General features: G+C 45.5%; 1 protein-coding gene across 21 annotated transcripts in view; it reads right to left on the bottom strand.

The window, feature by feature from the left end:
- Positions 1-15362, bottom strand: part of MSI2 (musashi RNA binding protein 2) — a 392043-nt gene that overhangs the window by 375851 nt on the left and 830 nt on the right. For 20 of the 21 annotated variants that reach the window (XR_003234574.2, XR_011999715.1, XM_025995990.2 and 17 more), the window contains exons 3-5: positions 15278-15359; positions 14433-14517; positions 10520-10561 (exon numbers count right to left, since the gene is read on the bottom strand). Coding sequence is in view for 18 of the 21 variants with exons in the window: in XM_025995990.2 (XP_025851775.1) it covers positions 10520-10561; positions 14433-14517; positions 15278-15359 (209 nt within the window). In the remaining 3 variants the exon portion in view is untranslated. Of the gene's footprint in view, positions 1-10519; positions 10562-12682; positions 12761-14432; positions 14523-15277; positions 15360-15362 lie in introns of those variants that run through there. The other variant, XM_072747549.1, reaches the window with a different exon arrangement.

Genomic DNA, 15362 nt, shown 5'->3' with positions numbered 1-15362 from the left:
GAATACACTCCAAGGCACTAAAATATTTAAGAAGTAGTGGTTACAGTGTTCCTTTTACACCACCAATATGAAATGTTATTAGGGAAGGAAGGAAGGAAGGAAGGAAGGAAGGAAGGAGGGAAGAAAGGAAGGAAGGAAGGAAGGGAAAGAAAGAAAGAAAGAAAGAAAGAAAGAAAGAAAGAAAGAAAGAAAGAAAGAAGAAATAAGGAAAAAGAAAAGGTTACAAGAGAACAGGAAAAGAAAGAAAAGAAAGAAAAGAAGAAAAGAAAAGAAAAGAAAGAGAAAAGGTTACAAGCAAACAGGAAAAGAAGAAAAAAAAGAAAAGAAAAGAGGAAGGAAGGAAAAAGATAAGGTTACAAGCGAACAGGTTTTCCCTTCCTGCCTCCCTAGAATCCATTTCAGGGACAAGAATACTGACTTTTCACCCTCTTGGCTTTGCCATTCCCAACAGTGTCCGGCGCTGTGACGACAGCCTCATCGTCCACCCACCCAGGCTCCAGCAGGTACCAGGAAGGTAAAACAAAATGCCTTCAGGTTTAAAACTTTACTTTTCAGTAGGTGGCATTTGAGAATCCGCCACACATGGCCTCTCTAGGATGGAGAATATCACAGCAAACTGAGCAGGGTCTGGCGTTAAAACTTTCATCAGAAGGCCCTGGGAAACAAAGCGTGTACATGCACAAACGCACAGGCGCCCACGCAGCATGCAGAAGAAGACACACTCAGCGGAGAGCGAGTCATGGGAACTGCTGCTTTGCTGATTCCTTGCCTCCCTCCCACCAGAGCGGTCACCTCATTAATGTCACTCAGCATCACGTTTTGCTACACTAGGTCTTTCTGCGCTCTGTTCCCGCAGGCAGCCCAAAGCCGGCTTCCATTGTAAACTTCTGTTCCTTGGGAAACTATCAAAAGCTTTGATAGGAGAAGAGAAAAAACTTCCAGAGGGGCTCTCTGCTCGCTCCTCCAAGTTTTTCTCTGTGGTGCTTTATTCAAAATCACTATACACACAAACCACGCTCTGAAAATCATTTACAAAATGGCAGCTAGTAGAAAAGAAAAAAAAGAAAAGAAAGAAAAGAAAAGAAAAGAAAAGAAAAGAAAAGAAAAGAAAAGAAAAGAAAAGAAAGAAAAGAAAAGAAAAGAAAAGAAAAGAAAGAAAGAAAGAAAGAAAGAAAGAAAGAAAGAAAGAAAGAAAAGGAAAGAAAAGAAGAAAGAAAGCTAGTGATCGCTGTGGCCTGTCTACCTGCAATTGCCAAAGAGAATAATTCATTTCGGTGGAGGATATGGATGAAGCCCTGAATACATTCCAACACCGTTTTCTGCCCTTCAAAACAATAAAAATGTAAAAACCCAGACGAAAGAAGGCCTGAGGTGGCAGGAACGAGAATCTCTTGACCCCAAGGAATTTATTCTCCTGGATCTTCTAAAGCACTCTCTCCCCAGAATGCATCATCAAGACCATTTTATTAGATTTTTCTAAACCCTTGAAATTGTCACATAATTGAAACAGAAACAGCAATTTAGAGCTCCGAATGGATTTCTTAAAAAGAAAATTCTGGGCTGGCCCAACATCCCCTCCTTGGCCGCTCTCGCCCCTAACCTAAATTTAAGACCCTTGCACACAAAACCCTATTTATCTTTTAAATCCTCCCTTGCCATAAAAGTTACACATTCCCCTAATGCCTTAGATTTCAGGACATTTGGGAGAAACTCATCCCAGACAACAGGCTAAAAAAAGAATCCATTAGCATTAACTTGCCTGTCACAGTCAGTGACAAATAAATGAATGTGATGCTTTCAGATCAGTCATTGGTGAAACTACCCCCAGGCAGATAAAGACCAGGCCTGGGAGAGAGAAGGCTCACAGAGAGACCTCTCACACAGCAGTGTCTCAGCTGTCCCCTAGCTGCTCCCCAGGACTTCATTCTCAAAGGCAGCAAAAACACAGCCATCAGAAACAGAAAAGGAAATGCATCCCCAATGCCCACCAAGAAACCCCCAAGATGAAGGATGCATGCTATCTCCCCCTTGAAAGCCAGGACGCTGGGAGCAGACCATGCCACTGGACATACCATGTTCTATCCATCACCCCTAGAAAGGACAATAGTACCCACAAGCTTTTGTTAAAGTCCTCCTGCGATCTAGCTGGTGCCATCGTTAGGAGCAGTAAGAGACAGCCAATGCTTACACTGATCATTTGTGTGCATTAACCCATTTAATCTCCTAACACATCTAGGATAGAGGTACTATGAAAACTCCCCATTTTACCGGAGAGAAATGGAGGTACAACACCATTAAGTGACTTGTCTGCAACTCCCTAGCTGATAAGTGGCATTCAACTGTGCCGAAAAGGTTCTCAGAAAGTAAGCAACAGAAACTAACCAGAAGCTTCCTGGCCAGACTAAAACAGAATCTATTCCTCAGCCTGAGCACTTTTTAGCAGTTGGGCAAAGCGTAAGAACCTAAAATCTACTCCCTGAACCTAAAATCTACTCCCAGGGCTTAGTGGTTAAGAGAGCAAGGACTTGGAATTCAAACAGACTTTGGTCCAAAGGCCAACACTGACCCTTCTTAGAACTGTGGCCCCAGGAAAGCTGCTTACCCTCCCTGGGCCTCAGTTTACCATTCTGTGAGGTGGCGAGAACACCGAGCACTGCAAAGGACTGGTATCAAGATGAAATTAAAAGAGATTAAGCACACAGAGGCTTAGCACAATGCCTTGAACATACTGACTCACAATAAGTAACAGCCATTATTTTGGATTAGGATTTTTCTTTTTGATTATTCAAGGTCAGCAGGCAGACATACACCCTGAGAATAACTTTCTAGATCACTGAGAGCCTGATGTTATCTACCCTTGAAAGAGAGAAGAAAGATTTTTTGTTATATATGTGGGACCCCAGTAGGATACCTGTACCAACAGGACCAACCTTCTTCACCTGCTGCTACTGCCATGTGCACAGGGGTGCTCAGTCCCAAGACCATGCTTGCTCCTATCTCCCACATCACACAGAAGGCTCAAGTCATGATTCCAAAAATCTCATGTTCCTCATACCAGGCAGCCACTCTGAGCCAAAGGTAACCCCAAGCAGACCTCTGAGAGTACAAGTCAGGCTGCTCTGAGCCACAGGGCATACCTTGGTGACACACAAGACAACCTGTAACTTCTATACCAAGAAATGACATCTCAGAGCACCTTGCTGGCTGAGTAGGTTAAGCGTCTGCCTTTGGCTCAGGTCATGGTCTCAGGGTCCTGGGATCGAGCCTCATTTCTGGCTCCCTGCTCAGTGGGGGGGGGGGGGGGTCTGCTTATCCCTCTCCCTCTCCCCCACTCATGCTCGCTCTCTCTCTCTCTCTCAAATACATAAATTAAATTTTTTTAAAATGACACCTCATTAGACACAGCAAGGTGAAGATCACAGCTGAGACAAGGACTGAGTATAGAATTTAGGGATTTAGTCTCTGTCATAGCCCCTAGTTAAGAAGGAGAAAAAGGGAGAAGAAAGAAGCAAGAGAATGACAGAGCTCTTTGCAGTTGCCACACACCTCAAAGAGCAGGGGTGGTATCTGCCAAGAACATCCCTCCTAGAGAAGGGTCCACAGCCAGAGAGAACACAGTATTAATTACACCAAAGGCTCAAGTCTAGGGTGGGAAGATCTCCACGAAACCCTATCAGCCATAGTCCTATCAGTGACCCCAGCTTCTATAATGATCCAAAAGAGCTCAGAACATCATGTAGAGCATCCCCATGATTGCCCTCACACAAAACAGGTTCCCCAGTACAGGCCCAAATAAAGCACAGGCTCATCTGCTTTGCCTGGCACTCAAGGCAACACAACCTGGCCCTGGCCTACCCTCCACGCCTCCACCCAGAGCACCATGCAACACCCGCCCTCGAGCAGCGGCACACTGACCTCTCCTAGCCCCTCACATTCCTGCCATTCTTCCCTCCTTCCTGTGCTTCAGGATCTGGGGCAAAGACTACCTCCTCCGAGAAACTATCTCAGCTCTTCCTTCCTCTGAAGACCATTTTTACCACTCTGTGTGTTTTTCATGCTCTTTCCTGTGCCACAGGTAGCAGCCCTCCTCCCAACCTGAGGCTAAAACCCTGATGACAAGAACTGTGCCACCTTTGCCATTTTGCCTTCATCCCACCTACATGGAGATTGATGGGGGGCAAAGAGCAGTAGTGAAAACTAAGGTTTGGTTTTTGGTTTTTGGGTTTTTTTTTTTTTTACAATTAGTAAAATATGTCTGTGTCCTTGGGAGTTCATTGTCCAGTGGAGGCAATAAGGCATGAACTTAAATAGCCATAAAACTCAGAACAAAATGCCTAACATGGTCCCCGGTGCTCAGCAAAAACCTGGTAAATAATTGCCAAGTACCGAGAATGGCAACTGAATGCACTGGAGATACAGTCTGCCTGCACCCCACCCTCACTCTTACCCTGCCGTACCTGCTATATACTCGTCCACTTGCTCATTACTTATTTGCGCCCTAGAGTGAAAGCCCCAAGAGGGCAAGGATTTCCTGATCTTATTCTCCACACTATCCCCAGAACCGCATGCAGGCCCTGGCACACAGTAGGTGCTCAATAAAGTTGAGTGAATAAATAAATGAACACGTGCCCAGCACAATGCCTAACAAGTTTATCAACAGATTTTTGCTAATTTACAACTATTATTTTCTAACTTATTATTACTGTGTGTCACCGCCCTTCCACTCATTTGTGTGCACATGTGCCTTTTCTCAAAAAATAAGTAAAATCTTAAAAAAAAAAAAACTTACTACTACTATTATCATAGTTTGCAATGACCAAAGAAAAATAAAGTGCTATGGAAATCCAGAGAAAGAAGTACTCCATCAGAGAAAGAGCAGAAACAGCTCTGCGGAAAAGGTAATCCAAGTTGGGCTTTGAAAAAGAGGTATATTTTACACGGCAGGGACAAGAAAGGGTGGTGCGGGTAGGGATGCACAAAAGGGTAGCTCTTCAGAGAAGGGAGAGGGTGCAGTTTCAAGGCAGCAAAAGGTAGAAGAGTCGAGAAGTAAGCTGGAAGGAGACACTCCTTGTACAGATCTTGAAGGACCCTAACTACCTGGCTAAGAAGTTCAGACTGTTTGGTGAGTATTGAGGGCAACCTGAATCCCCCCCAAAGCAGGTGCACCCAGTCAGCGATTAAAAACAATTAAACAACCTCTTAGTCAATGAATACAGCAGATCAAACAAGAGAACGGAGATGATGGACTACATGTGCCTTGTGCGTTCTTGGGACTTTTCAGCCAGAGAACGTTCGGGTTTAAAAATACAAAAGGACAGGAAGAATGGAGGCCGCCTCAAGGGGCACCCAAGAGGGTCTGTTGGTTCCTCAGAGAGAGCCCCAGGAGCAGAGGGGTCTCACCTGCCTGCCAAAAACATCTGACATAGAACAGAGGAGCTCCAGCTTCTCAGCAGACTGACCTTAACGCAGAAAGGAAAGCACGCAAGGAAAAGCAAAATCTCAGGAAAGGACATCTGTAGGACGAGGTGCCCCTCCTCCTAAGCTGACACCTGCTGCTGACCGGAAGGCAGGAAGGAGCTGCGCTCCCCAACAAGAAAGCAGCTAAGCCACTAATCCCCCAGGGTCCTCACGGTCATGGACAAGGCTGCAGACACACCACTACGTCCCCACTGGGAACCAGAAACACACCGGCAGGCCGGTTAACTGTGGCCGGTGAGGTGACAGCTGCAGATCACCCAAGATGGCACGGCGCTAGAATGACCCGTCCCACAGCAGCAGGGGAAGGCCAGATGCCGAAAACTCACCCCTCGCCCGCCCTTGAGAAGCTGCCAAGAAACCACTCCCCCGGAACAGGAGGTGCGTGTGTAAAAGGCTCGTGCTGTGCTGCACCCATCTGGACGGATGCATGCGTAACAGAGAACCTTCCAGGCCCTGGAGCCTCATCAGTGGATGAGACAGGAGCAGGAAAACCTGGCCTGTGCTCAACGCTGCCACAACTTAGCTGTGTGACCTGGAGCTGCCAACCTTACTTCCCTGATGTCTGCTGCCTCCGCCCTGAAACAGGTAGGTAGGCTGACTGCAGCTCAAGCATTTAAGTCAGCATCCAGTGATGACAGCCATCAACAGCTCCCTGCCGGCAGGGGGCTTACATTCCAATCAGGACTCTTCTCAGGTCATTTTCCATGATAACTTTTCTTATTCTACAGAGATAATTCATTCAATAACGAGGCACCTGGCTGGCTCAGTCGCTACAGCACATGACTCTTGATGGTGGGATTGTGGAGCTGTGACCCCAAGTGATAATAAATTATTTTATAATAAGGATACCAGCAGACACCTGCTGGCACTACCTGTGTCAGGCTCCCAGCAAAGAGAAAACCTTGAAAACTACTTCATTCACCTTGAAAACCACTTCATGTTGGGCACTACACTCCTGCTTTTTTTTTTTTTTTTAAGATTTTATTTATCCATTCATGAGAGACAGAGAGAGAGGCAGAGACACAGGCAGAGAGAGAAGCAGGCTCCTCACAGGGAGCCCGATGCGGGACTCGATCCCGGAACTCCAGGATCATGCCTTGAGCCAAAAACAGACGCTCAACTGCTGAGCCACCCAGGCATCCCAACACCCCTGGTTTAAACAGTGAGGAACTGAGGTGTGGAGGGGCTCACGTGGGGTGCCCACAGTCACCCAGCTGCCACTCAAGGCAACTGGAAATAGGCTGAAGAAATGAGATCTCTGCTGATCAACAGATAAGGTCCTGGCTTCTTACACATAAGGAAGAAAATGGTAACCCGGGGAGTGGAGAAGGCTTTATTACACACAAGGATAATTAGGGCAGATGAGGAGTTACACCCAGACTCGCCCATGCCCTAAGTGGTTTAGTGGCCTCCTGGGTTTTCCGCACGAGAAAAAGAACCCACAAGCTTGAGCAAAACTCTTCTAGGCAGCCAACGCTTCTGCCCAAAGGGACTGACAAAATGATATGACATGATTGATCCCAATCATGCCTGTTCTTCCAACAGCTTCAAATTAAGTCATCTTTTTTAGAATAGCACGACCATTTTAATTTTTTAAAAGACAGACGGGAGGAAACTCTTACATATTTCACAAAATGAAATAATCATCAGGCGAAATAGGAAGATACAGAATGGACCCATCGCCTTCTGATCAAAATGTACTTCGCTAATTAACGGCCACTAGTCTCCAAAGAGTCGCCCCTCGACTAGTTAATAAAGGCCCATTATACTTCACTTGAGAAGTGAACATTTACATCGCAAAGGGGGATAAATGAACTGCAGGATTCAAAACCCCTTCCTTCGGGTCGCTCATTAAAATTCTGGTCAAAACGGATTTTTATTTATATGATACATTAAAGAATATTATGACAGTACTAATGTGAAATCTGCTCCTCATTCCCATGGCTTTTCTTTCGTATTAAGTCACAGTTTCTTTCCACTAGCCTTGTTTTAACACCTCCACGAATATTTCTCTGGTGAGTGCTAGCGAAGAGGGACAGCCAGAAAGCAGAGAAATGCATTTTAACCAAAACCCATGCTGACATTTCATTTACAAAAGCTCCTCACCCAGCCCACAAGAAGGGGCACGGTCCACCTTGCAGGGAGACCCCTACACATCCACACACAGAAGTTTTATTGAAGAGAGATAAAATAACAAATAAGGCTTGACTTAAACTCCTATACTCCCGCCAGCCCGGTTTTCAGTCTGAAATCCCCACTGCCAGGCTCAAATTCTATTAGAAACTAACTGTTGACAAGAGAGGCACTCTCTCCCCACCCCGTCCCAACTCCCGGCCAGCACACACCTCGCAGATTCCCCAGCCACTTCCCTGAGCTGAGCAAGCCCAGAGCCCTATGACAGGGTGCCCCTCTGCACAGCCAGCCAGAGTCACCCAACAGGATGACATCACACGGGCTGGGTGAATCACCCAACCAGGGAACGTCGAGTCCACACACAAACTGCGCACACTGGCTGCAGTTGTGTTCTTCAAAACCTGATGACCACCATGAGCTTCAATCTCAGCCTGAACCCACAGGTGCCACTCCTAGAAACCCCCACAGGACAGTACATTGGGTGGGGGCCCAGTCTGGAGCGAGACTGCCCGCACCCCACTTCTCAGCCACTTTGTGCCTCGCTTTTCTCATCTATCAACTGGACATAATACTAGTACCCACACCTCAGAAGACACAGGTGAAGACTGCATGAGTTGATATATGTAATGTCCCTACAACAGTGCCTGGCACATAAAATCATTTAACGTCGCTATTATCGCTAGATCTCTCATGGTGACTGTTATGAGAGCTACCAAAATTAACAGTAAAAACAATATATGGTACTACTACGCACCAGATCTTTTTTTTAAGCACTTTACTTTTATTAATTTATTTAATCTGCACAAAAACTCGGTAAGATGGGGTATATGAGGATCCAAGAAATCAAATGATTTGCCCAAATCCACACAGCTAATGAGAGGCAGAGATAGGATCCAAACCCAGGCTGCTGAGCTTGAACAATGAGAAAGATGATTAAATGGTAGTAGTAAAGATGAGGAGGGATGAGGCCCTCACCCTGTTCCAGGCTCTTTTTCACTCTGCACTAACAACCTGGTGAAGGAGCTACTCCCATCACTCACATATTACAGAGGAGCGAACAGGCTGGGAGAGGTGGTTTTTGTTCAGTGTCTTGGGACCTGAGATGCAGATGGAGATAAGAGATAGGAAAGTCCTTGGGAAAGGGTTCCATGAAAAGCAAGGTATTGTTATGCAACCCCTGGAACTCCATGGAAAGATGTCCTCCCCCAACTGGTATAATATTTACTCAGGTCTACAAGTCTGACAATCCACCTAAAACATCCCAGCCTTGAACAAGTCCAAGAAATAGTCTGTCTCATTTTCATGTTGAATGCATCACCGAAAAACCAAATGCCAGAGTATATTAAAATGAAATATAGCCTTCCTGGTTTAAAAAAAAAAAAAGTGGGGGGGACGAGGGGTGGTCAATAAAAAGGAAGAGAAAACATGTCAAACCCAAGGTTTGACTAAGTCACGGATTTTTCCAGTTTCCCTCTAGGGTAATCTGATCCTAGTTCTGGATGATCAAATGACTAACCTGGAAATTTGAAGATTCACACTTATGGAAGAAACAGCAATTCTTCCAAACCCAGGAAATACTGCTAATTCTGGAAGCCTCTGAAATGTCAAGGATCACACACAGTTTGAAAAGCAACCTTTACACAGTTAACAGTCTCAAAGTTTGTGCTCGGTACAGAAATAATCTAACCTCTTTGGTTCATTGATTCCTATTATTTGCTTAATCGTTGGAGGAGAAAAAATGCCTTAAGAAAGTATTTTTGGTATATTTGCTGAAAAGATTTGTGTTTCCTTCGAAAGAAAAGAAAGGAAAAGAAAAATAACATGGGGGAAAAAAAAAGGAAGAAAGGATCACATGGCAGGCTCCAGACCTGAAATTCTCAAAATATCATCCACAAGTGCCAACTTTTTCATTAAAGTTCCTCATCCCTCCCCTTCACACAATTAAAAGGTTCCACTGGTGGGAGACTATGCTTGAAGAAATAAATGGAATTTGCAAAAGCAACAGCTTCTTCCCTTTATGACCATGATAGGAAGCGTCACCTTTTTCCCTTTCCCTCAAAGAATGACAAGGCCACAAGCCACAGAAAAAGTCTACCTATCTCCCAATATTACATAGGGAAGAAAAAAGTATAATTAAAAGGTGCAATTTTCACATGTAAGCCCATAAATTTCACCTCCAGTTCCCTGTAGCTGTTTTCATATCCAGAGCTGGCAAGCTCAGCAAAAACTCTATTAGCCACACATTGTGAAAAAGTGAAGGCCTATCTTAATCCTCTCAGCAAATCTTATGCTACTGCTCCTCCAAGGCTACAACATGCTCAGAACTTCTCCCCCAGGCCCCAACACGTGCACCTAGAAGCAGCACTGCCGGTTTCAAGTGTGCCCAGACTGCTCACACCAACGTGAAACCAAGACATCCACTGCCTCGTCTGTCAAATCTAGGGCTTTATGGGTCTACAAAGTTGTTCTTTCAAAAGAAGACAAACTGCGTACATTCTACTCCTCTCCATGCACTCCAAGTGGTAAGGCCTCAGAAGAGAACCCTCCAAAAGAGAGTCACAAGGAAATGTCCATGTTCTCCTGATAGGATCTTGGCAAACTTAAAAAAATAAACAGAACATTTGCATAAATATTGCAACAGACAGCTCTCTGTCCTGCCACAGAGGATCAGGCTTGCCCCCGCCCCCTGTTGGATGCTCAGAACCCACCTCAGGGATGGCTAAATTGCAGACACGTGAGAATATCTCCCTGGAGCTCCTTGCCTGGCCTGGACTCTCACAGCCACATGCTGATACCCTGATGGAACCTGATGGTTTCAACGCTTCATTGCCAGGACTCTGTTTGAAACGTGAAATCCTTGGCAACCATCGCTGAGTGCTAAAATCCTATTATGAATTCTCCTACTTACCTTGGGTTGTGCCCGACGAGGAAATGCAACTTTAGGATCAATCTGGGGGGAAATGGAAAAGTAAGAGTCAATTCCAGGATTTGGCAGAGAGGGAGAAAAAATTATGATTAATCACCTAATTATTAATCACTCATTTCTCAGGCTTATCACCCAGCTTTTTGTAACTTCTCGGGCAACTCAAAAGTTCCTTAAACGTTGATCCAAACTTTACTCATCCTTCCCACAATGTAACACATAAAGCTGGCCCTTCCAAAATATCCTACCATGTATTTCAATGTGTGATGCCCTTAATAAATCAGATCTCACACATGTTCTTATTTAAGCAAGGGCTTCTCTTCCACAGACACTGGACATTAAGCGGTACCCGCATCTAAAGTGCAATGCATAAGTGGGAGAAAAAATGGGGATGTCATCTTTGAAAACAAAATCATAACCTGAAAAATTAAACATAAGAATCTTTCAGGAGTCGATAACTGGATAACAGATCTTCTCCCCGACGATAACTAAACAAGGCAGGTGGAAATGGTGACTCCAAATTTTTTTTAAATCATCAACATCCAAAAACTCCCCATAGACATCCAACACGATGCTTGGCTTGATTTCATTCATTCATGTTGGCAAAAGTACAGTTACCTAGGTTAACCAAAAAGACAGTTCATTCTGTAGTTAGACCACAAGAAGAAGCAGGTGTCAAAAACTATGGAGCCTAACCCAGTTCTTAAAAAATAATAAAAGGAAACACACGAGCTAAAACCACCTGGATTTTTAAAATCACAGGGGGTAGAAGTCTATGAGCAACCTAAACCCAAATTACAAAAGTAAGGCCCTCATGAGTAGAGGGGGAAAAAGAAAAAAAAAAAAAAAAAAAAAAAAACCTGAGAAAAAGAAGTTGGAATCTAGTGTAACAATTAGGGTATTCCCCTGCCCCGACCCCAATCAGAATGGAAAAACATCCCCTACCCCAGATCAGACACTCTGCAGAAGACATGATTCTCAAAAGGGGCATGGCTTTAAAACTCAAAACAATTCCCACAGAAGCTTCTGAATCTAATACACTGATTCAAGGTGGGAAAGTACTGGAGAGAAAATATGGGGAGGGAAAGAATTTTTTTAAATCCCCATTATTGGTTTTCAATAGATTTCTAAACGTCACAAATCTTTGGGTAAAATTTCAACACAGAATATTGCTACAAGTTATTTATTTATAGGCTCTGGCTTTCGTAATGCAATTCTCCCCCTTCTAACATGTAAACCTGAACCTTGTTTTCAGTTCGGCCATGGGGAAGCAAAAATGCTATGGGACAAAGCACAGAGTTGGGGGGAGGGCAAGGCACACCAGAGAATTCTTGTTTCCCAGACTCACATCCCTTAGGACACTGCAGCTGAGAAGGGACACAAAGATTTACCACCTTTATCAAGGTGGTTTAAAGACCTAATAAAATCCACAGCATGTTTTTTACCCTTAAACATCACCTGAGAAATGAGGGATTACTTTTCAATAACTAAAATAGACAACAATCTCTGATCTAGGAAACTACCCTCTCATCCAGATTAACATTACCGCATCTACAGGTGTATTCAGCACTGACTAGAGAGATACAACAGGTGTGGATTTTCCATTCTGTTGACCAAAGGTAAGACAGATGTGTCTTTTTATAAACACTCCCCCAGACTGTGGCTTTTAGCGGACCAGCACACAATCACCGCAAGAAGTCACCTTGTCCATGGAGTCAAAGGTGAGGGACATGTTGGGAGAGAGACCAGGAGGGGGACGGGAGGGGGACAGGAAGCACTGAACAGAAGAACGCTCAAAAAAAATATCTAAAATGACAGAACTCGAAGCCAATTCAGAATTCCTGTATTGGGTGTTGTGATAACAGCATGTCAGACCACCACACGAGTTCTCCAGTGTGCAAAGTTTACACGCTGAAATCTCCAAAGGAGGGGACGGGACAGGTCAAGATAAGTATGGCAAATCCCAACCTTTTGCACGTCCCTGTCAACTATTAAAAACACACACACACACACACAACAACAAAAACAAAAACAAAAAAAACTACCAAAAATAAAAACATTAGTTAGTTAGGTACAGCTCTACTTACTGTAGCTACAAATCCTCTAGGAAAAGACTAGGGTACTATTTTGGATGTGAATGGCCGTTACCTAAACAAAGCTTTTAAGGTAACGGTAAACAAGATCCTCGTTTCCATGTCAATAAACCAACCGCTTCTGCCTCCTGCACTGAACGTTGAAACAAAGTCAAAATCTAGGTTATACTAAATAATAGTGACCAAAACATATCCACAAACAGGGAGGGGGAAACGGCACGTTTTGCACCTGATACTGAGGGCTATGACACCCCCACCCCCAGGCACCACAGAAACCAAATACTATTTCTCCTACCCAGTGTGGGGAGACGGAGTGAACAATAAATTCCTGAATTTGCCTCGAAATATTTTCCTCTTTAGTTTTGCTAGTTTTTTGAAACATCTAACCAGGAAGTCGAAGGGGAAAAAAATTCTTCAGACATCCATTATCACCCTACAAATGACTGTCCCTAAAATTAAATTATCTAAAAGCTCAAAAAGGCCGGGCTGCAAGCTATGACGAGTCCAGCGCAATTAATAAAGCAACTTAAAGTGTGTGGGGTCCTCTTGGGGGGAGGGAGGAGGGGGCACTAGGGAACATGCACCTGACCTCCCATCAGAGAAAGAGGGTGAATTCACAAAAATAAATTCCATGCACCAAAGGTGTCCAGGATTTTCTCCTTTTTATTTCCCCCTTACCCTCAATGTGAAAGCTTGGAGGGGGCTTGGAAGATCACCCAGTTCCACTCCCATATTTTACAGAAAAGAAAACTGAGGCCCTGAAACAGCAAACAGCTTGCCCAAGTTCATTAAGGGCAACTGGGACAAGAACCTGATCCTTTGCCTTGCCCCAATACCCACCCAGAGAGAAGTGCGGTCACAAGCAGCCCAGCACTGCACCCCAATGTCACCTCGGGGCCCCTGCTTTGGCAGATCTATGAAACTATGGGGGAGATTCTAGTAGACATAAAGGGAAGGGGGAGAGCCACAGAGTCAACACAGGGACCTAAAGAAAACACTACGAAGGAGCTCTCCACCACCCCCCATTACTGTACTACCGTACTAACGTCTTTCTTCCCTTTGGTAATCCCTACCCTAGAGACTTTTTCCCCTCTCCATGTAAGTCTCTGAAACCTTCTATTGCTGTAAAAGTACCCACACTCAAAATAAAGGATCTGAGAGGGAAAAAGGCAAAAACAAATCACTCGGACACCCAAGGCCTTATCAGTCTTAGATTTCACCCCATCTGGAGTCACCCACTGGACACCCAGCTTGGCTCTGGGATGTCTCCTTCCCCTCTCGAACCACCTTCCAAATCTGAGGTGCTCCCCAGGAGGAACCTGTTGCCTGGACCTGCGATGAGCACCCCCTCGCCTTCCCTCCCAGCCCCGGCCCCTCTCGGCTGGCTGGCCCCTGGCTGGCCACCGCGCGGGGCTGTGCCTTCTGAAAACCAATGCCCCACAGCCACAGTCCTTAAGGCATGCTGTGCTCGGCTGACAAAGAAAAGTTGCCTTTGCCCTACGGTGCAGTTTCTTTGCATGGTCCCTGGGCCGGGTAGAGAGCCTCTCCCCAGGCCGACCCCTCCCCCAGGCCTGGGCTCTGGCCGCATCTGGAGCTGCAGTGGGACAGGCTCTACACAGAACACCCCCCAAGCCCAGCCCTGGCAGCAAACTTTTAGAGCCAACTCGCAAGCCCTGCTGATCACACTCCCCAGTTCTCAGCACAGAAGCAAAAAAGAAAGCACTGTCCCTTTAAATGGGGCTGTCAATGCCCAGATGGGTCCTGAACAGGGGCGAACAACAACAGCGAGGGAAAAAGCAACCTACCGTCTTGGAATCTAACTCATGGTGGGGCTGACCTAATACTTTATCTACACTTGCTGGATCTGCGAACGTGACGAAACCGAAGCCTCTGAAATGAGACAAAGAGGGAGGAAAACAAACAAGAAAATGTGACACCATGGCAAGCAACAAGGAGTGAGCCCTCCCGCAGGATGGGGAGCCAAAGTTGGCCCGTTGCACCCCGGCTGCCCACAGCCCTCCCCCCTCCAGCCCCTCGCAGGAAAACACATCAAGGTTAAAGGGGGGTGGGAAACGGGGTGGGGGGGCAGGGCGGGTGGAGGTAACTTGGGAAAATGCTGGTGTCTCCACTCTTTCGCCACCTCCGTCCGTCTCTTCTCCTCCTCCCCTTCCCTTTCTTAACGCTTTGTTTTATGCTGAAGAAAACCCGGCGCTCAGCAGAGATTCATCCAGCTTTCCAAAAGGGGCTGAAGAGTTCAGGGGAGCTGGGAGTGTGTGGGGAAAGCATACGTTTAAAAAACCAAAAAACTATGTAGAAAGTGAATGAAGCTGAATGTCATTTTAAACAGGAGGAGGAAAAAAAAAAAAAAGCAGCAGCAGCAACGGGAAAAGGACTTAAAGCGCAGAGATGGGCATCTCTGTATCCAGAGTTCAGCCCCAATTAACAATAACCTTTGGGGTTATGGGGGTGGGGGTGGTGGTGGTGGGGGTGGTGGTGGTGGTGGGGGGGGGGGAATAGAGCGACGTTCGAAACCAGCCACATGCCTGAGCCCCATTCTAAATCCGCTTAGCTACTTCCGAAGACACCTCCAAAAATAACACTTAAACTTTGTTCTAAAATAAAGACAAAAATCCAGAAGGGAATGGTTTACCTGGAGCGTTTCGTAGTGGGATCTCTCATGACCATACATTCTCTAATTTCTCCAAATTTGCTAAAATAGTCTCTAAGGCTATCTG

This window comes from Vulpes vulpes, chromosome 2, assembly GCF_048418805.1.
Source record: "Vulpes vulpes isolate BD-2025 chromosome 2, VulVul3, whole genome shotgun sequence".
NCBI lineage: Eukaryota > Metazoa > Chordata > Mammalia > Carnivora > Canidae > Vulpes > Vulpes vulpes.
This window is presented reverse-complemented; position numbering and strand designations above follow the sequence as displayed.